Source organism: Pavona decussata, unplaced genomic scaffold, assembly GCF_977016875.1.
Source record: "Pavona decussata unplaced genomic scaffold, jaPavDecu1.1 SCAFFOLD_102, whole genome shotgun sequence".
NCBI lineage: Eukaryota > Metazoa > Cnidaria > Anthozoa > Scleractinia > Agariciidae > Pavona > Pavona decussata.
Genome location: NW_028145517.1, coordinates 1,779,267 through 1,802,691, shown reverse-complemented (window position 1 = coordinate 1,802,691; position 23,425 = coordinate 1,779,267). Strand labels below are relative to the sequence as shown.

Here is a 23,425-nt window from a genome sequence, read left to right as displayed (position 1 = left end):
AAACGGCAAACGCTATTATTTATTTAGCTATTTTTTTAACCTGTGATCTTCGAGATCTGATAAGGCAAACGTGCTGGGTCAAATTAAGCCGAACAACATTGAACAAACCCGGCAACCAAAAGAATGTCGCCCAGTGAGATGTTTATACGAAACTTTACCCGTCTCATCTCAAAACGTTTTGCGCCAGGGGACAGTAAGGGTTGAGTTCCGTCATCTGATAGGAGGGCCTTAGTAGAGACTGTCAACAGTGTCAAGTATAAAATAAGCAACTTTATTCAACACACTATAACACTGCCCAAATATGGTCATGATGCACTAATATTTGTCGTCCGTAATCAACAGATATCCTGCCATATACGTAATTGCCGAGAAGAAAAAAAGGCAAAATAAAGATCGCCTTCAGCTTTTCTGCGATAAAACTGTGCTTTGCTAGCAATATGTTGAATAATAAAACAGTTATCATGCTCAATCTAGTGGAATAACTACTGATTTTAGTCATATCGGCGTATAGCCTCGTCGGCTAAGCATCAGGCGATATCCCGCGCGATTTCGCGGGATCATTGTTAAATAGGCATCAAACACGCTGGCGGACGGCACATTTTGAAACCAACCGTACTAACGATAATCTTACATGTATTTTTCAATACTAACTTCTCAAAGTTTATTTCGGTTAGTGTTAACTTCTTTTGGGTCTCCACAAGGCGCCTTTACAACAAAAGAGAGAAAGTAGAACATCAATGAAATTTGCAAAAAAAAAAAAAAAAAAAACATCTGATTTGATAAGTGGTCTTCAGCGACCATGATGCGATCCCACTCACCTTCCAAATTCTTCTTTCGATTTGGCAGCTTTCTCTTCGAGGGCTTTTATTTGCCTGAAATAAAAAAAAAAACTTCTTAGGATAGAAATGAATTTATATTCATCTTAGAAATGCAAACTTCTTAGGATAGAAATGGATTTATATTCATCTTAGAAATGCCTCGGGTTTTATAATCAATCAATCAATCAATCAATCAATCAATCAATCAATCAATCAATCAATCAATCAATCAATCAGTCAATCAATCACTCAATCAATCAACCAGTCAGCCAGTAATTCAGTCAGTCAATCAATCAATCAATCAATCAATCAATCAATCAATCAATCAATCAATCAATCAATCAATCAATCAATCAATAAACCAATCAATCACCTATTCTCACAGTAGCCCAATGATTACAGCAATCGAATTTACTTTAGTTTCATGCACAATTTCCAGAACTCTGTAAATTCCAATTGTTCAGGCCGTTGTTTTCAATTACATTGGCTCACTCTTATTCGCCATAAAAGTAAACTTTCTTGCGATTTTGGTGTAAAATACTTTTAAGATCTTACCTATCAAAGTTCTCTTCGTTTTCCCTCAATTTCTCTTCTAACGAGTTGACTTCTGCCTGATATCTAAAGTCAGAGATATAAATTTCTTCATTGAAGAGCTTGGTGTAATACCCACTCCGAAAGAGTTTATCAAAGCCAAAACATAAAATAAGGACGAAACGGCCCTGTGTCCATATAGAACGTTCTCGAGCAGTATTACTTTTCAGTGGTACTGCTTATTATGCTGTACAAGGTGGCTCTAAGTCTAACTTTTGAGTCTGCGAATGAAATCCTAGAGTGTGACCATTCAAATGAAAGCTACTGAGCAGTACTTTCCTGTGGTGCAGTTTATTATGCTGTACACGGTGGTTCTAACTTTTAAGTCTGTGCATGAAATCCTAAAGTGAGACCATTCAAATGAAAGCTACTGCGCAGTACCTTCATGTGGCCTTGTTTATGTTATACAGGACAGAACATCAAACGTATCATTTGCGTCATGTTAAATAAGCTGTGCAATAAACCCTCACCGGTCGACTTCATGCTTCAGCTTGCTTCCCGCCTCATTTGCTTCACATTTTGTCCTGAAGCACAAATTCGACAAATAATCGTCTTAACTATTCAGGGGAGGGGTGAAAGAAAGAGTGGATGAGGAAAGGGGGGGGGGGGGGAGGGGGAGGAGGTAACGGTGAGAGTGGAAAGGAGTTTCAGTCCAGCGATATTTTTTAAGAAGAGAGGTCGTCAACGTCTAACTTCTCATAACGTTAAAAATGTGTCGTTGAACAGTCAGGTGATGAGAATAACGATATTCAGTAATATGAGTAGAGCATTCTCTTGATGTACCTCCAAGTTCTCACTACTAACGTCCACTAAGTAGACAGCAATTGGTGAAGAGAGTTAATGTTTTGAGCCGGACGGATAAATACCTGTTAAGTTGCTCTCTGACGGTTTCCAATTCGTCTTCTTGCTCTTTCTGATTACTGGTTTTCGGTATGCAACAAATCATAACAAAGATTAAATCTCCACAAGTACAGTCACGTAGATGGAGCACACAACAAGGAATTGGACTTGTGAAAATAATATTGGGCGTCAGTCCTGACGAGTTCATCTTTTTAAGAGTGGTTCGGAAACTTCACATAATCATGTCATTTCAATTTTGATCATACTCACCAGAAGTACAAGAAGAAGCAGGAGCTCCGGGAAAGTTTGCCCGAGACTTCAAAAGTTGTTTTCATCAGTCTTTTTTTCTACGCTTTCTTTTCGCAACTGCTAAAGTTGCGCAAATAACGGCGAGGGTCTTTCTTCTATTTAATCTTCCACCCGCAGTTCAAATATATGTTTTCATATATTCATATTTACTAAATATAAAATTGTTCACGACTTTGCTAAGGCGCAACTTCATTAAACCATTGCTGAAATTACTTTGAGCGTCCAGGAATCACGAGAAACAGGTGGCTGTCAAGCCACCGTTACACGTTGAAACTTTTAGCTGAAACTTGTGTGCAAAGGCGCTGCGAAACAAGTTTCAGCAGGCGTTTTACCGTGCAACATGGTCGGTTTCGTGAAACTTTTTCGAACTTCCGTTGCGAGACAAGTTTCACGAAAAGTAGAATCGCTTTCTACTTCTGAAACGGCTTGCAACGGTGAAAAAACATGAGTTTCACCGTGTAACACCACTTCGTGAAACTGGTCTCGTTCGCCGTTGCACACAAGTTTTAGCTAAAAGTTTAAACGTGTAACGGCGGCTTTACTTCAACAAACCTGAGCATGCGCTGTAACTCTTGAGACAGGCTCTCTTCTCTTTGGTGAAGATCATTAATGGTGCTGTGGACCTGAAAGAGTGGAACCCCAAGCCATTAACTGAAGGAAAATTTTACGGAAAAAAAAACACAGAGGGGAGGGCGGGGATGTCTTTTCGTACTGCACACCCATTAGATTTCATTTTGCAGGCGTGCCCCAAATTCCCAATCTTTCTAATAAATGCTTCCTGTGTTATATATTTTCCGGCTCAATTTTCTTAAGGGCGATTTGCACGGTACGACTTTGTCGTATGCGACAAGCTTAAGGCAGGCCTACGACACGAATTGTTTCGTGTAAATCAAACCTACAACTCGCTTACGACTGTCGTGTACGTCACAAAAAAATGTCGTAGGATTTATAGGCAATGTTGAGTGACGAGAGTTATGTACGATCTTTTGCATGACGCGAGCAGCTCGCATGCGACAGTCGTAAGCAAAAGTTGTACCGTACATTTTAAATTCAACAAACAGGAACGAATGGAAGACGTCACAACGTTGCTATAAAAGTCACATATCACAGTGGTGATGACCTTTCTCCCCTTTTTCGCTTTTCCAGTTGGTGTTATTCGTTTTCCCATCTCTCGGCTTCCGTGTATTTACGTTTACACAGCCAGTTTAGTCCTTCTAGTTCGCACTACGTCTCTTCTCCTTAACTCTGTCTGGCTTAGGTTGAAGTGACTTGCACTTAGACTACGAGAGAGCTCTTCTCTCAAGGGACGGTAGATCGAGTCAGACACACGAGCTATTGAAAAAACGATCGCCTCCTACGCCTTTACTGCTTGGAAAATTGCCCTTCTATAATTTTCGAGACACGCAAATCATTCTGGCATCCGCTAGAACATACCTCTTCTAATGACTTCCTAAGGGAAGCCTTGTTTAATTCCGTTTCTTCCACTTGTTTTTCCAACTCTACCCTGGCAGCTATCGCCTCAGCCTAAAACAAAGAAGCTTTTAGTAATTGAAAGGCAAAAATAATATTCAACTACTGACCGCCTCTTGTCTTGTCTTAGGAAGACCTGCCGTGGATCTTTATTCTACAGAAAACAAACCCATTATGTTACTCCAAGCAACCGTGGATCTTTGTTCTACAGAAAACAAACCCATTATGTTACTCCAAGCAACCGTGGATCTTTGTTCTACAGAAAACAAACCCATTATGTTACTCCAAGCAACCGTGGATCTTTATTCTACAGAAAACAAACCCATTATGTTATTCCAAGCAACCGAAAGAACATTGTTTTGAATGGCTTCGGGGAAATGCTCCTTCGTGTGCACTGCATAGGTGCATAGGAGGCAGATTGCAGGAACAGATGAATAGTTAAGTTAAACAGTTTCTGTACAGTATTTTCCTGTGATAGTGTTTACTTTAGAATAGTCTATATTTTTAAAAGACACAAATTGGAAATGTTGTTCAGCCGGTTTAGAACTCGAGCGTTCTCGATTATGAATAAAAAGGTAAAAATCTGCAGTGTTCCGAACAGTAAAGCCGTTGATTACCAATGTGAAACTTTTCTTATGCAATTCTGACCTTTGCTGAGTTGACTTCTTGTTGACGCTGAGACAACTCATTTCTGATCGAGTCTGCTTCAGTCTAAAAAAAGCAAAGGGTGATTAACATACTGACGGCTGTTGTTTCAAGACTACCGGGAGAACTCCACGTAGAGAAATTTAGAATTCCATTTCCTGCAAACGCCAAACGTGAGATTCGCGTTTATGTTTTCTTGAAAAAATTGATACTGGCCTTTGATCCTAACACATAAATACATATAAACTGCTCAATTTTACTAAGAAACTGAAAACAGCGAGCGGCAAATGTAAGATTAACATGGTCACGAGGTCATTTCTGCCCGTTTGCCTTAAAGGACCCTATTCAGCCTCCGCCATTTTCAATGCCATCGAAATATTGATATTGCATGGTGAAGCAAAATCTTATTGCTTAACTGTAAGTTGTGTTCCTGAAAATATGTTTCATTATCTTTAGCAGTTTCACAATGATTTCGTTCATTTCGACATGCTCCAAATAAAATATAATAGCCAAACTCTCGCGTATAAACAAAAACAAAGGTGTGGCTGACTAGGGCCCTTTAAATGCAATTCTAAATCTCTCCTGACAAAATAAAATTTTAAGCTATCTTTTCTTTTCGCGTGTAGCTTCTCTCCACGTCCTTTTTTTTTCATGAAAACAAATTAAATGAGTTGGCATTTTCGTTTCTTTTTCTATCAACTGACGTGCGATCTGATTTAAAAGATCATTTTTTTACAAAAAGGGGAGTCTGCTTTAGGCGTTGAGGCAGTGGGGGCGGCACGAAAAAAAATTGCGATGCCGCCGAATAAGGCATGAGCGGGGAAAAACGAGAAGAGACTGGGAAGAGGAAGGGGGGGGGAGGGGGGCTTTTCTCCCCAGTCTCCTCGCATCGCAATTTCCTTTCACGCGGCGCCTGGAACCGGCCAATGTACAAATCCTTCTTTTTACCAGTGTAATCGGATTACAGTATACTGCATTTTGTTCAACCGTTCAGCTTCCCACCCATACAAAAACAAAAGCTGAGGTTTGAAACACGACAACGCAACACACTTCAAAATGTGCTGTGTTTTGGATCATTTTCACTCAAAAACAGCGAAAACAACATTTATGAAAGCGCAAAATTGTGGACTGAAGACCTTTGCAAAAATTATACAGAAAAACCCTCCGAACGTATGATACCTTCAAACTCTCAAGTTGTTGATTTAGTTCATCACATTCTTCTTGTAGCTGTTCGCTTTGTCGTTTGAGAAACACACAAGTGTTTAGCTGTTGCTCACTTTCTCGCTGACTGAAAATTGGAGAAAAACAAGTTAGTTTTATTATAGAAAAACAATTCAGTTTCGTTCAACTAAAAGTATTCAACAAAAGCTATGTTGAACGAAGTTGCTACATGTTGTGTAATAACAAAATGCTTCATGTTTTCTTTTGTCGTCCAACATGTTACAACGGCTTATTTTAACATTCAATACGGTATGATAAACTTAAATCGAGAAATTGCAAGCTAACCTTTTTTGAAGACAATCTTTTGTGACCTCCAACTCCGCTAAAATCAACTGCTTCTCTTTCTCCGTTTCAGTCTGAAAGCATGCTAAGATGAGAGAAAAATGATGGTTGTTAAAAGTAGAGCCATTCAACATAGCTACTTAGCCCGGCTGTACACAAGCAAGCTTTGCTTGACAAGTTCCTATTCTCGGGTGTAGGACAAAAATTGTCAACGTTTTCCTTGAAAAGTCCCCTCCTTCCAAAACTGTCTTGCCAGGTTTTTTGGAATACGTTCACTGAAACTGCTAGCCTTTTACACATGCGCAAGTGAAACTGTAGAAAAGTTGTCAAGGAAAACTTGCTCGTGTGGAACCAGCTTAAGGGTTGATAAATGCACAAACTCTTCGTTCTTTTTTCTATCTGACTTGTGGTAGCTAACGTTCCTCTTGTGCTCCGACACCTGAGTATTCCACATGCAAATCTCTAATTGTACTCTTGACTTTCTCAAAGTCAAGTAAATGTCTGTAAATTGATAACAAAAGACTTGCACAGGCTTCTGACTCGTAGAACTAATTGGGAGTTCGTTTGGGAGAGGGTGCAGAACTTCCCGAATGGAAAGCTGACTTTTATCGTCTGCCAGACCGAATTTTTCACAGGTATACCCTAGTTTTTCGGTCACATTTGTGGATGTTTATGACAACTTCTTCGCGTTACACATTGCTTGATTTCTTTTCTAGATTACTGAAAAAATAATCAGCTACCCACATAACCTAGAAGGAGTTTATGTTGCCACACCAGGTGTAATAGCAAGAGGATTCTTAAAATCTTAGACTGCAACCAGTCCCTTTCTGGTTAGTCGAGATGGTGTGCCCATAGCGCAGCGAGACTGGAGCGAGGAGCCCCCTTCCGCCTGTTCGCTCTAGTTTTTTTTCGCGCTCGGCTATTTCGCGCGACCTCTCGACTATCCAGAAAGGGACTGCTTGCAGTCTATTAAAATCTGAACGAAGTTCTCTAGATAAAACGTTTTCTTTAAAAAACTAAGCTTTTAAAAACATAAGTTTTTGAAAACATGAAGTTATAAGTTTAGCGACAAGCTTATTATTCCGCTATATTTTTACACCGTATTTTTTCTTTATATTCATGCATTCCCGCGCTTTCTACCATTCGTTAAAGGCTGCACTCTGGTAGCCGAAAGCTTATGTTTTTTAAAAACCTTTTTAGCCAGAGAACCTATTTCAGATTTTAAGATGTATAATCCTGGTTACTCGTCTATTTATACTTGTAAGAGGACTTCTTCTCTTCGCGTTCGTAATGTAACAAAAAGTCTGTTTGTGTCAAGTCTAACAGTACCCCTCTGTTTCACTCACTGTATGATTCCTCCAAATCTTGATATTTTCCTGTCAGTGATCTCAAATTCTGCGTCATCATCTCTTCACTCCTAAAATGAATTTGAAAATGTTTTAGATGACGCGCGGACACGCGTCCTGCGTATTGCTAGGATCAGCAGTCTCAAAAGCGCCGTGGGTTTTATCTTACAACGACCATGCTCATCCCATGCTCGTAGAAAAAACGAACAATTCATCTTAAGTTTTCTATTTCATTTATCGAGCTTAAAATCTACAATCTTTCTTTCTCTACCAGTTCATTTATGCTGTACAAGATTGTGATCTTATAACGAGTGGGAGAGGGCGGGAGTGTCTACTTTTCAAGTTGTGTTGATCTTACGGTTGAAGCGTACCTTTGTAGTTCTTGTTGAAGTGATTCCACTTGATCATTAGCAATGGACAGCCGTTGTTCGTAATCACTCTCGCACTTTTCAAGTCTGCTCTCAAGAGAAAACTTCTCTGCTGACAAACATCTGAATAAAAGAGGAGAAAGCGTGGAAATACCGGTATTACACACTCTTCTGTTATGTAAGATCCTTTTTTATAAGAAGGTTGAGGCTGATTAACTAAAATTTAAGAACATACTAAGAACATTACCCAGGCTGACAGTCAGCCAAGAACATTCTCATTTTAACAGCTAAAATACGAATAAAATAATACATATAAAACTTCAGCACTAGAGTACATGTAAGCTGCGCAACAGAGCAAGTCACATTAGCAACTTGAAAACGTCTTGGTCACGTCCGCATCAGATTTATTGAAATTAATACTAGAACAAGAACTTTTCAGGCTCAAATTGCCAAAAAATAAGAACGGTTAGCCTCGGCTCCAAATTGGAATATAGTGTATGACTCAGTGCCGAGTGAAGCTAAAAAGAGGCAGAGGACCGTAAGAGGTGGAACAGTTCTCTTGCCTCACCTATGATGATGACGGGGATTAGATTTGGGATACGTACACCTCACTCCTAAATAACCAGGGCCCAGCTGTTCAAAGCCCGATTAAGCTAATCCTGGATTAACGCAAACTTTGACTCGAGTTTAATTGCTAATCTATAAAAATTCTTCCAAAAGATTTTTGGCCCTCAATTTTTACTCAGACCTTTCTTTACCTTCAGCTCTAAATTAGCCTTTAAAACCATTTTTGACGAGCGAGCTGAAAGCCTCGATTAAAATCTAATCGTTGATTAGCGTTAATCGCCTTTCGAACAACCCGAGCCAGGATAATATATGATACGTTTCATTACTTCTCGGTACAGATACGAGTGCGCATGATAGCTCGTAAATATTGTTTGAAAACCTTGGATCTACACACTTTATCATTAAAATGAAATACAGTCGAACCTCGCGTAAGCGACCACCCCAAATGCCAAGATTTATAGTCGCTTACGGGAGTCGAACCAGAGGGGTCTCTTCCAGGAACAGGTCTGACATATCTACTTATTCGAGGAGGATTTATTTAATACATTTTCCTAGTTACAATACAAGCAGTGCTTAGTTGTTACTTAAAGTTGCTAGCAAACTCTGAGTAGAGTAGTACACAAAGCGAACATGGAGATCAGACAATGTGTCAATTAGTCGCTTACAAGAGGTTAAAAACAATGAAAAAATATAATGGGAACAGTCGCCTCAAAAAGAGTTCGCGGTCGCTTACGAAAGGTCCCAACTATAGGGCTTTGAATGGGAAAAATTTGGTGGACATGGAGGATCGACTGCAGTGTTAAAGTTTCTTACAGTATAAAGTATAATTATATACAAAGTCATGAACTCCTGCAGCGGTTAGTACCTTACTCTTCCTTCTGCACATTGCTCTCTCTCAATCAACTCCAACAATTTAGCTTCCAAATCGTGGTTTTTGCTTTCGAGGTTACCATATGCCTCTTGAAGCTGGGCAATTCTAGACTGAGCTTCATTGAAATTCTCTCCACCCTGCTTCAGAGAATCCTCAAGTTTGTCACTAAATTCTCTACTTTTCTAGGAAAGATAAAAGACATTATTTTATAAGAATTTAATATCCAAAGAAATGGTATTGGAAATATTGAACAACAAAATATGTTTATCCGCACGTAAGGTATGATCGTTGGGGTGAATGTAGTACTGATAAGGACTGTTTCGTGGCATTATAATCTCGTCTGATAGTTTGTGCAACCTTAGTGGAAGTCATCATCAGAGTGAAATGAACTTAACGACGGTGCCTACTTTTGTTACTGCGCATACGTTCTGCGCATCTCCAGATACTCAGATTTCCTATGGGTGGTGCCTACTAATACAGGGATATTTTTGCGCGGTTTAAAAACTATGCAGAGGAAGCAGAACTTAGCAAGTGCTCTAGTCTTGGTATCCAAAAAGAAAATTGGGGGTAACCATGCATTTAACCTATGTCACTGCATGATATTATAAAGGAAAATACAGGGAGATGTAAAGAATCGACCATAAGAGGACACAGAAAAAATCTGAGCCCCAGATGGGATTCGAACCCACGACCCTCCGTGTTCTAGATCGGATGCTCTAACCTCTGAGCTACTGAGGACTCGTTGGCGAGCAAGGGTCATTTTTGTGGGTTGGACGTACGAACCGCATCACGCGGTCACGGAGTCCATCACAAGCAACACATTAAGGCTTAACTGCATCACGCAGTCACATTAATCGCAAGAAATGTCTCGCCCAAAAGTATGCCTTAATGTGTTGCTTGTGATGGACTCCGTGACCGCGTGATGCGGTTCGTACGTCTAACCCACAAAAATGACCCTTGCTCGCCAACGAGTCCTCAGTAGCTCAGAGGTTAGAGCATCCGATCTAGAACACGGAGGGTCGTGGGTTCGAATCCCATCTGGGGCTCAGATTTTTTCTGTGTCCTCTTGTGGTCGATTCTTTACATCTCCCTGTATTTTCCTTTATAAAACCATGCATTTTTCAGAGATAATAAAGCTTCAATATTATATTGATTAATAATTTTCAGCTTGCTTTATGTGTGAACGTTTCAAAATATGCAGGTCTCATTTAGCAACGGACGCGAAAGTTTTTTCTGCTTAGATTCAGTGGAACCAACCTGTGTTTTATGACTATGCGGGGAAAGCAGATCTAAGCAAGAGCTATTAAAATCCAAAAAGAAATTTGGGGGGGGGGGGGGGGGTAACCACGCATTTTTTAGATATAACAAAGTAAGAATAATTCTAAAAAAAAAAAAAACAAAAACGGTAAAATACGAAGCAATGTATGCCTTTTTTTTTCAAAATACACGGTTACCCCTAATTTTCTTTTTGGCTACCAAGAGCACTTGTTAAGTTCTGTTTTCTCCGCATAGTTTTAAACCGTGCAAAAATATATGACTTATGCCACTTATTAATGCTGTTCAGAAGTGATTGACGTGCATTTCTCAACATTTACCATCACTTCTTTGCACAATATGTCTTCAAGAGCATGCATCTTTTTCTGGCTTTCACTGATAGTAGTCTCCATTTTCATATGGATATCCTAAGTGAGAAATATAACATACATCGCTTTTAATAAATGAAAAATCACATTCCTTCAAATTTAGCACCCCTTATATTTCCCTAACTACACGAAGACTTTAAAAAGGCCACTCTCATTTTGGATTTACTGCCTTCTACTTCTTTGGTGTTTCTATAAATTTTATGATCAAATTGCTTTTGCGTCATCCCCAGTCGCTCGCTCGAGACTGTAGCGGGTGCGCAGGGAAAGATGGGAAGGGGAGGCGAATCCTCGCTTCTTTGTTTTCTCCTTCCCTTAGGCCCCTACTTCACTTTCGTTCCCATGCTCCGCTAGCTCGTATTCGCACTCGTTCTGAATCTCCCTTAAGAAAAAGGGAGGGGAATCTGGAGGAAACAGAAAATGCTAAGTGTACTTCTTAAACGGGCAGTATCATGGGGGATCGTTGGGAGATATCATGATTTTTGGCCAAAATTCACAAAATTTAAACTTTGAACATTGTGTTAATTAATTTCTCAATCGCTAATTTAAAGTAATATTAATAGTGATTCTAAGACGAAAGGTTGAACCAAAATATGGTACAACCGGCGATTTTTAGTGCGTTTCAACAGCGAAATTTGAAAACGTCCGCCAGACGTTCTCAAATTTGAACCCCTCTCTATCTTGGTCAAATGCCGGCGAAAATATCCTTGGATAGTTTCTTTGCATTCTGAAAGTCTTTTAATGGAATTTTGTTATTATATCTCGGCTGCCATCAACCTAATAGCGTCTTTCCGATTTTCGATGTGTTACTAAAAATATAGTGATACTGTCCCTTTAACGTGACCTCAACATCAAAATCTGCACTGACATTAACGTCTTCACACACCAGCAGCTTGTTTCAAAATGGTAGGCAACGGAAAGATAAAAGCAAGGCTCTCTTGGAATTGTTTACGTATCGGTCCTTTCTTGGATTTTCTTTTTTGACTGAGTAACCATTCCAATTTCACGAGGAAGGACTTCAGAGTGATGGAAAATGAAACATTCTTCAAGGATGGCTTAAGTATTTGACCACATACGTGTAATTTTGAGTGGTCAGCTGCTTAGGTAAAGATGTAAATCACCTACTATCATTGGCCAACTATCACTACTGCTAACACCAATGGTGAATCAAAGAATTAACTATGCAGTGAAAGTTAAAGTGCTGTAGTGAACCCATGAATTAACCCTAGGCCTAGGACCATTTTAATCAAAACGTGTGTAAGAATCCTTCTGGTATTAAATTATAAAACTTATGGAAACGTTACTCCAGCAGAAAGGAAACTAGATCCAAAAGGTCTTGATAAAAGCAGACAAGCTATTATTTTTTTAAAAAAATGGACAACTACTTTGAGTTTGTGACAAGACATGTTTCAATCATAATCGCACTTATTCCAAGGTGGGCAGTTCATCGAAATAAATACGGTATTCATGCAACCCATGAGGCCATGAGAATTAAGGATATGATGGTAAACCTCGGGTGAATTTTCTTGTTATTATTATTTTTAAGAATTAACTTCTCCCCAGTACTTTTACAAGAAAAGTATGGGAATTTGTTTTTTGACATTAGGGGTAAAAATGTTAATCTTAGCATACCTCTAATTTTTCTTCTGTTTCATCAAGTTTTTCCCTCAGCTGAATATTCTCATTTCTCAGTTGTGCAACCAACTCTAAAGTAATATGCCATTGTCAAACAGAAAAGACACAAAGGGGTGTGAGATACATCAGAATGGCCACAAAATCAGTTATAAATCAAATCACAAAGCATCATTTATCAAAAAACTCTTATAATTTACAAAGCAGTGCTGTTTACCATGAAGTTTGTGGTTTGCTTCCTCCACTTCATCTCTGTCATTTGTTACTTCTGAAACTGTTCTTTCTGTTTAAAAATAAAGATGAAAAAACAATTCCAAAGGTTTATTAATTAATATACAGTAGGCTTAACTGGTAGAACTTAAGTAAAGTCTTACAGTATTTTATTGAAGGGGATGAATAAAAATTACTTACAGAGACAAAAAACTTGTAATGGTTTAGACATTTTACCTGATTTTTCAGCCAAATAAATTCATCAACAATAGATGAGCTTGGGAGCTGGTGCCTTAAAGGTTGGTGGAGCCGGGCAGCAATCAGGCAAAGGGGAAGGAGATAACCATGGCAACCCTGCAAGCGGCCACCACCAAAGGCACCATCACACTGAACCAGTCACTGGAATACTTACCAAACATGATACTTACCAAAGGGAGGGTGGAGAGGAAAAGGCTTGGAATTAATTATAATTATAGTCAACCAGTCAATTAATGAATACATGAAATGAATGACAGCTATTGTTCTAGTATTGATAAATCATTCACAAACCTAAGGAAGCAATTCTCTCATGAAGAGCCTTGTTTCTTTCCTGTTCCAATGTCAGATCAGCTCTTGAATTTTCTACTGCACAACTCAGTTGCAGCTTGAGTGAAGAAATCATCTGTCATTTGAAAAGAAATAATTACAGCTCTTGGCAGTTTTATACTGTAAGGTCTGTAAGTAATAGTGGCTAACAACTGAATAAACATATATTTGAACTGTGGGATAAAGATTAAAAAGACAAAATAACTACAAGGGTCTTTCTTCTATTTAAAGACTAGTCTAGTAACTGTGTTCTACAACAGCCTGCCTTCAAAAGCCTTGGTACACTTTTCTTAGTTCAGAAAAAGGAAGTTCACAAATCTCCTAAATTTCTCAAAACTCGCTCTTCTACAATAGTTAAATTACCGTCGGTTGCATCTTAGCGTGGACACGAGACAAAAAAACATGTTCTAATAGGGTGCCAGACATGACGTGTTTTGTCGCCAAACATTTGAAGTTTGACAGCCGTGTTAAAAGCAAACTGTAGCGCCAGGTCAGCACATTCCACTCATAAGCTTATTTCATTTTCTCAACTTGCAGGCATATTTCTCGCTCAGAAACAGCGCACTTGCCTCCAGAAAGTATTCTTAACATCTGAAAATGCTTGCAAAGAATATTTTGTTGAGCAAAACCAAATCAAGTCAACAACAGCCGCCTACTCCAAACTTTGAATGTTTGGCGCCAAAACATGTCATGTTTGCACCTACATGTAGGACAGGTTTTCCCCTCCCGTGAACACTCTTAGATGCAACTGACGGTACTGTCTGTTGCAGACAGAGGCTATTCCTGTTGAAGTGTTGCAGATAATTATTTTTTCCTTGAGAGGACCAATATACTATTTTGGTTCAATGCTCAAGTAGATTTTTACTATCCAACTATTGAAAACATGTAGGTGCTCGGTCGCCCGTTGTGTAATATAATAGCTAATGTCTTATCATTATCATCATCACAACTCCTGGGGGAGCATAGGGTATTCAGCAGTACACCCCATCTTATACTGGTTCCTGGCTTGTGTTTTGGAGAAGGGGGCATTGAAGGAGGAGGAGAATTTAATGAGGAGTATTTGCAACATTGGGGCCAAACAGTGGCATGTCAGTTTTTCATTGACAAATAAAGATCAAACCAGCAACATTGATACTGTTGACTGTCTTGGTTCGGTGATGCTATTGAATATAGAAAATCTAAAATTTTGGTTTAAGTGTGAGCACGATATAAATATATTGATTATAGAAGTGTCCATACTTATTCATAGACTGAAAGTGTCCAGTCTGTCACCAATTTGACAGCTGTTTAGTTACTGGAACTTACCCCTTCTTTATCATGCAGTTGTAACTTGACAGTTTTCAGTTCTTCTTCTAGTGGTTCAAGTTTACTACAGGCAGTTGATGTTTCCTGTTTTAGTAGGAAAGGGTGAACTCTTAATCAAATGGATTGGATTAACTGATGGCTTACTATGGTGAATGCCCCCATTGAATGGGCTTAAGACTATGATTATCGTGTGAAAAGGTAATTAAAAGCAATGAGGAATTTTCCAGTATTATTATTTTATTGACTGAGTAATGTCTCACTTGGATGCTCCAAAATAACACAAGATGATACATTTGTAACACCAACTTTACAAATGATATTATTTTTCAATGCTAATTCATACATGTACTCAGGTGAAAACACCAAATCTGTTTCATAGGGCCCCCTGCCCCCCCACACCTTCCACAATTTAATTTCTCCAATGCAAAGTCACTACAAAGTCAACTCCCTTTATTGCAGACACTCTCGGGACTGCGAGTTAGTGTCCTTAATAGGGAGAGACAGAATCAGAGTCCATAAAAATGGGAATTTAATTTCAGTCAAACGTCTGTAATTTATTTTTGCTGGGGATTTAGCTGCTGTCCGTATTATAGGGGTGTCCATAATAGCAAGGTGTCCACAAAGTGAGAGTTGACTGTATATGTTTAAATATTTTGGTAAAAGACTAAAAGAAATAATTACCAAATTGAAAGATAAATGCCTCAAAGTGCAAAAAAATTCCCTCAAGTTGTACTAATACTGAAGTATCTTTGCGTGGCTTATGACTATGCGGGAAAAGCAGATCTTAGCAAAGGCTATCAGAATCTAAAAAGAAAATTGGGGTAACCATGCATTTTTTAGAGATAATTAAGCAACAATAATTCTAAAAAACTGTAAAATATAAAGGAATGTATGGCGTTTTTTTCCAAATTGAAGCTTTATTATCTCTGAAAAAGGCACGGTTACCCCCAATTTTCTTCTTGGATACCAAACGCACTTGCTACTGTATATAATTGTTCTGCTTTCTCCACATAGTTTTAAACCATGCAAAAACATCCCTGTATTAGTAGGCACCACCCATAGGAAACCTGACTATCTCAAGATGCACATCTAACGTATGCGCAGTAACAAAAGTAGGCACCGTCCTTAAGTAATAAGAAAAAAGTGCTTCTGACTATTTTTTATTAGTCAGAATTTGAACAATAGATTGATTGGAATGAAATAAATTACTTACTTGTTCTTTTGTTTTCAGTAGATTTTTGTCTTCTTGCAAGCCTTGCACTTCCATTTGAAGATCAGCAATGGCTGATTCATGGCAGGTTTTCTCTTCTAACAAGGACTAGTGTGAATTAAATAAAAAAAAGAAAGAATTATTTGTAAAAGCTTGCTATAGAAATTGCTAAATAAAAAATTAGTAAAAACAAAACAATTATAGAACAAGAAACTTGTTTGACTGTTTTATTTTTAATTAATATGTACCTGAAACTTGTTTTCTAGATCTTGAACTTGCTGCTGAGCCATGCAAAGTCTGTTTTCAAGCTCTGCCCTCTCAGAAAAAAGCCTTGAGATCTGGCAAAATAATCAACGTAAAAGAAGGATAAATAAAAAATATTAATCACATTCTTTTCTATTTTCTGTACTCGTAGCCAAGGTATTGCACAACAACATTTCAGTTGATGCACAGTGCTTTATAGTTATAGAAAACTTGTAGCGAAAAATAATTACAGACTGAGCAAAATGGTATTATTAAGTAAGGTATAGATTTCTTTATAAAATTATGATTTCTCATTTACTCCCCCATCTGAAAGCAGTTTTTCCTTGTTTTATGATGAATCTCCATGACTAGAACAGCTTTGTGTTTTCAACGAGGTTTCTAGTCATCGACTGAAGTTTCATCTTTTGCAAACCAAAAGCACAAAGAAGTGGGAGCCTGCACCTGTGGGTGTGAAACAGGTGTAAAGGGTGCAGGATATATTCCCCTGCCCTCCTCTATCCTTCCAGTGTCCAGGTGGAAGATGGAGTGCTTAATTCTTTGAATGTGTTTGTGGCTGTACAGAACACTCAACTGTGCAGTCTTACCAAAGCTGCCTGCCTGTAGTGAGGGGTAACAAACAAACCAAACCATGGTTTTCATTAAGGCCGATTTAGACGGTACAACTTTTGCTTACGACTGTCGCATGCGATTTCTAGAGTGCGTGCTGCTTGTGTCATGCAAAAAATCGCACACAACTCTCGTCATTCAACATTGCCTATACTTACGATTGTCGTAGGATTTTAAAACATGTTTTAAAATCCCACAACTATTTTCGTGACGTACACGACGGTCGTAAGCGAATTGTAGGTTTGATTTACACAAAACAATTGGTGTCGTAGGCCTGTCGTAAGCTTGTTGCATGCAACAAAGTCGGACCGTGTAAATCGGCCTTTAAGGACCAGACATCAGGCAAAGTGACTGTCTGAGAAGACAACTTTGCCAGGTTGCATTTGACATGTATTTCAACCCATTTTTTCCATAAAAGAACATGATATTGTCAATTTGGTTTTACTATCCTGGCCAGCTGTGCTAACCTCACACCCCCTATTAAAAATCGTAATAAAACCCCAGCTAAATTAAATTAAAATGAAACTAGAAGTTCCAATCTGCGTACAGACTACATTTAAGTTTAAGTTACCTCATTTTCTAGTCCTGAGTCCCCGTTGGAATTAGGAGTAGAAGAAGATATATTTCTGCTCTTTCGAAGTGGTAGAGGAGTAGTGAACTGCTATAATAGCACAAATAAAAAAGACTATATTTATTTACTACACTTAATAACCTTGGTACAATTAAAGTATTTAGGGCTGATGTTATTGTCAGCAGATACATGTACACAGCCTGTTCCAGACTCTGCGCTGTGCGGGAGACGTGAAGGAGCGGGCGAGAGGAAAGTAAACGAGAGTGCCCCCTTGTTTTCATCCCTCTTGTCTGCTCCTTCGCACCTCCCGCTCAGCCCAGAACCTGGAACAGGCTAACACATACACTGTATATTGTATTATAAACAGCGTGTTTACAAAGATGAAAATTGTTACTTAATGTGTTTACTTTAACATACATGTATTATAATCTTAAAGTACAAATGGATGAGAAAAGTAAGTTTAACGCAAGTGTGTATTTGTGATATGGTACATGTATGGTACAGTGTACACAATCATGGATATTTTCTACTTACAGAGCATTTACTGGTGTCATTCCTACTTGATGTACTACAAGAACTGATATCTGAATGAACAACACAAATAAAGAATACTTAACTTAGTATTCTTAGTATTTTGCTCAGTAAGCAAAATACAAAAAACGAGCATATGAGGGTGGGAGGGTCTTTAATGGTGAATAGTTTGAAATCACTGATTACTTTGTCTTGTTTATAAGATGTAATCAGTCAGTCAATACAAATGTAGACTGGCTTTTAAATCTCTTCAAAAGCAGGTACAATGGAACCTCAATTTAACAACGTGCCAGTGGGTGGGCTAGGGAAATTGGTTAAATGTTACATCAAGGTTCTTTTCCTCACATTTTAAAGGGCCAGGTTGGAGAATGTTGCTCATTATACCGAGGACTTGTTATATAGAGGTTCGTCAAATTGTGGTTCCACGATACCATGTGCTGAGTAAAATTGGTGGGTCAATTTAGCAACAGAACAGGATTAGGAATGTTATTTGAGGATGCGAGAGCGTATGGAATAGTCTGGACGTCAGTCTATTTGGACTATCTTATAGGTACACTCGATGCGTGTGCCGTTGTCAACTGGCGTTGGCATTCTTTTGTTAAACCAGCCTAGTAAATGGGGGCCAGGACCCAGAACACGACTTCTAATAAAACCCCTAGCGAAAATATCATGTGATCCCAGATAATCCAGTCAAATGAAAGCTATAGTCCATACTCACCAAGCAAACTGATATTACTGCCTGGTCCAGGACCGCTGTCTAAAACAAACAGAAACTTGTACTTCACAAACTCAATGCAAGTCATCTTAACTGAGACAAGTGTTAACTGCATTGTAAGTTAGACCAAAAAAGCTTTCACATGCCTTGCTACTTGTGGTTAATTTTCATATTAATTATTTAAGTAAATTCGTATGCAGCTGAATGAGCGTGTGAAGTCTGAAAGGGAACCTCCACTCTGACAACAAATGGACTGTAAATTGTTGGAAATAGTGTCTGAATTCTAAATTTAAGTTTAAAAAGTAGAAATAACATTCAAGTGTGCTAAAAATTAGATAGTGTATGATAATCACCTATTTTCGCTTTTAAATTTCCCAGGTGCCATCATTTTGGATTTTATGACATCATACAGTTGCAACTGTTGTTAGTAAACAGAAGTTCTCTTGTGTGAAATAGAGCAACCGTATTACATCATGAAATGGAAATTTAAACCAAAAATAGCTGATAATCAAATCCTGTTTTGTCTGACACAAAAGTCTTATTTCTATGTTTTCCAGCGAAATTTGAAATGAGATCGTATTTTCAACAATTTAAAGTTAATTTATTTCAAGAGTGGAGGTTTCCTTTACTAAGCATAGTGGTTTTATTATCGTGTTCCCTGAGAAACCCTCCAAGTTTTCACCAAGTTTAAAAGATGCGCAAAACCCCTTCAATATTTAAATATGGCAACAAATTGCATTGGAATAGCCTCTAGTTTAATTTACACAGGCGATTTGAAACTGCAACTTGAGTTGCACTAAAAAAGGTGCGGCAAAAACTGCACAGAAATCACATGATTGTGTAAACAGACCTTTGTTACTTGACCTAATGAGCACAATACTCTGCATATTTCTTACTTTACTTAAATTTACAATGGTGTACTTATATCAGATTTGACATATTTGTTGTGACTTACCTTTCAATTCAGCAAACCTCTTTCCTTTGCCAAACCCAGGTGCCTGTCCTTGTTTATGAGTTTTGATTTCATATGAGCCAACGGGGGGTGCCTGAGGTACTGAGGGGAAAAGATTTCTGCTATATCTTACTGTGTAATAGGTATGAAGTATCGCTGTTTAAATTATAGCAGCTGAAAGTGGTTCTCATTAGAAGGTGGAACCCGGGTACCAGTACCAGGAAACATAAGAGTCAGTACCTGCCTACTTTCAAACTGAACATAAAGAAACTCACTTCAAGTGTAATTTTCTTCCCAGCTACTCTTATAGGTGCCCTCCTACTTCAAAATTTAATGAAACCCCTGGCTAAATATTATGAAGATCAGTAGCTACTATAAAGGGGACTGCGTTACTCAGAGTTCTAAAAGCTCGGGGACTAAAATCTACTAAAAGGCAAAAGGTAGGGGAGACAAAGTTTCCCAATACTGGATTTTATTTTCATTATTTTCTATCACCCTCACTGCGCCAAAATCTAATAATTTTGGAAGAAGAGGCTCCCTTTAGCTAGTAATTATACTTTTACTGTCTCGTTTCACAACAATTTAGCAACACTGTAACTTATTTGCTCTCTCCAAGCGTGTAATTTTATGGTGGGTTATCTATCAGATTAATTAGTAGCTTTCAGACTTTCTAAAGCCTTTCATATACAGCTGTGTAAGCTTACAATTCAAATGAACATTCTGTTTGTAAAAACAGGGAGATCTGGCGATCGACAGTAAAAACAAATTATTATTCACTTCACCTCATGTTTTTCTCTACTGGAGCATTCTCAAAATAGACGTTGGTAATGCCGATATGAAGGACACCTATAGAAGAAGCGAATACTTCTTGCTGCTTCTACAAACTCTAATTCATGCAAGGATTTTAAAAGCTTGGTGTATATGAAGTTTAAGCGTTTATATCGAGCGGGAGATGTGCAAAATGAGTGGTAGTGCAACACGATCCCCAGTCTCCATGTCATAAGTTCACAGAAAGCTGCAAAAAGTGAACGTGCAGCACTATTTAAATGTTGTTTGGGATTATCTCAGGGTAATTTAAGGACAGAATTAGGACCATAAAATCACGAGCTACATAAGTTCGTTGACAGAAAGGCTACTGCCTGCATTAAGAAGCTTGTAGCTAACTTTCAACTTCAGATCGATTACCTCATGTGGCAATGCATATGGCGGCCATTGATTTGATCTATGAATGGGCAAAGTCGAAGCACTGGCACAAAACTTGTTAAAAATATTCCATATTCCATGTCTTACCTGGATTATGAAATCTCTTGGACTTCGGAAACATGCCTCAAGCTTTTGAACAACAGATCGAAAATAATTCAAAACGTGCGCACGGATGAAGAAAAATGATCATGAAATGGATTTGTTCAGTTCGTTAGCAGTTCGTTAGGAATCGGTTTTCAAAAGGAGCCAATCACAAGCAGGCATTTATCGACGCCTCGATTTCACGTTGCCCTCGCGATCAAATAAATTTTCCCGCGAGATTTGAAAATATGCTTTTTTTTTGGTTGGATAGAGTAGACTGTAGAAAATTTTGACTAGAGGCTTGAGATTTTATGGTAATGGTTCTTTTATTATTTCTCCTATAAAAATATCTTCGCAAGCCGTTCGATAAACCATCAATATTTCGGGATTACAGAAGAATCCTCTGATATTAATCAAGCTAGTGACTCAATCAGTGTGGGATGACCATAAATATTCTGTTTCTTCTCTAACAATAGGAGAAATAATGAAATCAAGATCTCAGACCAAATAAAAGCTGGTTTTAAAAAGATTAATTACCGCCGAAATTCGAACACTTCCGTTTTTTACAACGATAACCAATCAAAGTGGTTCAAAGTGCACAATTTTGTCACGTGAGTATTTATGACCAACCACCGCTTGCTCAATTTACTGTCTCTGATTGGCTGATTGCGGATTAACAAAATGGCGTCTTTCTTGGTGCAAGATGTTGTCAATGTTTACAGCTCTTTTTGATCGTTTATTTCATAACGCATCGAGATAATCAAGCCGTCCTTTTAAAGGCGACTAAATGGAGCGTAGATATGCCTCGGACTGGTGAGGGTTCTACCGGCTGCCAGCGAAATATCTTTAACCAGATCGTCATAATCATTCGACCTTGACTTCTGCCAAGGATGAGTTCCAGCTTGCGAGATGAAGATTACGTCAAATTTCTACAAGATCAAGGTATTTAATTGAAGTAGTAAATTTAAACTCTTAAAAAATTATTGTTTTCACCGAAGTATTTACTAATGCACGGTTTATACACAGCTGAAACAATAAACGTGTTTGCATACCACCTGTTGATATGTTTATGCGATTTCAAGATTGTAAACAGCTTTTTATTAAATTATCATTCCAAACTTTTATTATATTGTTATTTCCCTGGTTTGTGTAATCAATTGAATTGTTATCTGTTGAAAAGTGATCAAACCTATCAGAAATCAATTTCCACCTCAAATTTCTACAGACTGAGAAATCTGGCAACCTTAATTGATGTGGAGATCTTGAAGATTTTATCTTTTGTGCTAGTTTTGATCATGAAACACACTTCTCCCAAATCGACCCACTCCAAATAATTAACCCCCACCCCCCCCCCCCCCTTCCCCAATCCCCAGCTCAAAAAACTTAAAGAAAGAAATAATTGATCTCCCACTTTAAAAAAAATTACCGATTTCCCTTACTCACAGAACTGTACCGTCCACGACATCTGTAAGATGCTGGAGGAACAAAAATGCAATCAGTAACCACAGGACCCATTTTGGGAAATTTGAGCATGAAATCTCAGCCTGTTGTAGAGTAAAGGAGCAAAGTTGTTTTTATCCAGGCGTTTTTTTTCATGTTCTGGAGGTACCTTGGTATTCCATGTTTGTTAAATTTGTGTTGGGATAATCAGGAGTCGCTATCTGTCCTTTGACCAAATACATTTGTGGGACTTTTACTTACCACTGACATTCCTACAAATAATTTCAATTATTGAAATAACTGAGATTAACCAAGCAGACACACTGGTGGTACTTCTAATAAGTTGATAGGAACTTGGCCGAACACAATAGTTGTGGAACAAATGGGTTGAACTACATGGAAGAATGTGTTTGCTACCTGAAATGCCATCATGAAGCCACCTCATGCAAGAAATGGTTAGAAAAGGATATTTCATAGTAACAGTTGAAGATCAGGTTTCAGAAGCTGCCTATGTACAGTAGTATTGAAGTGTGAAAATGTAGACAATACATTGAGAAAACAATGAAATTACATTAAAAACCAATTAGGGAATGGAAAGTGCAAGTACTACAACAGATACAAGAAATTTATTCCATCTGCTTTGCAGTTAGAAGACTAAATGCTGTGCTTGAAGAATATCAAAAGAAGTACCTACCAGTTAGAGAGCCAGATGTGAAGGTAGAGAATACAGTCAATAAATAAATAAATATTTAAATTGAGTGGTCACGAGAATGTATGCCAGGATTAAAACATTGATTTTGAATAGAAAATTTTGAAACCGTTGTAATTTTTATGTTATTATGTCTCACATCAATTTTATGACCGTAGTCTGGAAGTAAAGATACTAAACATCAAGCAGGTAAACAAGTAATATTTTATACAAGTTACATTAGGCAAATTCAAAACAACAGTATGTACCGTACAAATAGTTATCAACTGCCAAAGGTTTATTAGAGGCCCACCTCAGCTGGTATGGGTCACACTGTAGCTATAGACCAGGTCTTGGTTGTTATTGACAATCAAGACTGAGGATTTGAACATGCCCCAACCTTGGTCAGAGAGATGGAAGTTAAACTTAAACCACCAGATCACAAGTGTGGTGCCCTCAGCAAT

At 38.2% G+C, this 23,425-nt stretch overlaps 2 protein-coding genes and 2 non-coding genes across 11 annotated transcripts in view; 2 read left to right on the top strand and 2 right to left on the bottom strand.

The window, feature by feature from the left end:
- Positions 1–20,965, bottom strand: part of LOC146471561 (uncharacterized) — a 28,952-nt gene extending 7,987 nt beyond the window's left edge. For 3 of the 5 annotated variants that reach the window (XR_014866670.1, XM_085120008.1, XM_085120010.1), the window contains exons 1-25: positions 20,840–20,965; positions 19,553–19,651; positions 18,601–18,639; positions 17,886–17,935; positions 17,352–17,441; positions 16,159–16,248; positions 15,914–16,018; positions 14,701–14,784; positions 13,360–13,471; positions 12,818–12,883; positions 12,601–12,674; positions 10,924–11,010; positions 9,323–9,510; positions 7,894–8,013; positions 7,523–7,593; positions 6,180–6,261; positions 5,853–5,961; positions 4,677–4,739; positions 3,993–4,082; positions 3,111–3,181; positions 2,276–2,329; positions 1,880–1,933; positions 1,374–1,436; positions 819–872; positions 652–705 (exon numbers count right to left, since the gene is read on the bottom strand). Coding sequence is in view for 4 of the 5 variants with exons in the window: in XM_085120008.1 (XP_084976134.1) it covers positions 652–705; positions 819–872; positions 1,374–1,436; positions 1,880–1,933; positions 2,276–2,329; positions 3,111–3,181; positions 3,993–4,082; positions 4,677–4,739; positions 5,853–5,961; positions 6,180–6,261; positions 7,523–7,593; positions 7,894–8,013; positions 9,323–9,510; positions 10,924–11,010; positions 12,601–12,674; positions 12,818–12,883; positions 13,360–13,471; positions 14,701–14,784; positions 15,914–16,018; positions 16,159–16,248; positions 17,352–17,441; positions 17,886–17,935; positions 18,601–18,639; positions 19,553–19,651; positions 20,840–20,873 (2,003 nt within the window). In the remaining variant the exon portion in view is untranslated. The remainder of the gene's footprint in view (positions 1–651; positions 706–818; positions 873–1,373; positions 1,437–1,879; positions 1,934–2,275; positions 2,330–3,110; positions 3,182–3,992; positions 4,083–4,676; positions 4,740–5,852; positions 5,962–6,179; positions 6,262–7,522; positions 7,594–7,893; positions 8,014–9,322; positions 9,511–10,923; positions 11,011–12,600; positions 12,675–12,817; positions 12,884–13,359; positions 13,472–14,700; positions 14,785–15,913; positions 16,019–16,158; positions 16,249–17,351; positions 17,442–17,885; positions 17,936–18,600; positions 18,640–19,552; positions 19,652–20,839) is intronic. The other 2 variants (XM_085120009.1, XM_085120011.1) reach the window with 2 other exon arrangements.
- Trnas-aga (transfer RNA serine (anticodon AGA)) lies at positions 9,993–10,066 on the bottom strand. The gene has a single exon. It is a non-coding gene; the product is annotated as a tRNA-Ser (tRNA).
- On the top strand, positions 10,301–10,374 carry Trnas-aga (transfer RNA serine (anticodon AGA)). The gene has a single exon. It is a non-coding gene; the product is annotated as a tRNA-Ser (tRNA).
- Positions 20,966–21,489: 524 nt separating the features above from the next.
- LOC146471558 (sodium channel and clathrin linker 1-like) overlaps positions 21,490–23,425 on the top strand; it is an 80,534-nt gene continuing 78,598 nt past the window's right edge. For 2 of the 4 annotated variants that reach the window (XR_014866675.1, XM_085120114.1), the window contains exons 1-2: positions 21,491–21,775; positions 22,920–22,990. Coding sequence is in view for 3 of the 4 variants with exons in the window: in XM_085120114.1 (XP_084976240.1) it covers positions 21,724–21,775; positions 22,920–22,990 (123 nt within the window). In the remaining variant the exon portion in view is untranslated. Of the gene's footprint in view, positions 21,776–22,919; positions 22,991–23,425 lie in introns of all 4 variants that reach the window. The other 2 variants (XM_085120116.1, XM_085120113.1) reach the window with 2 other exon arrangements.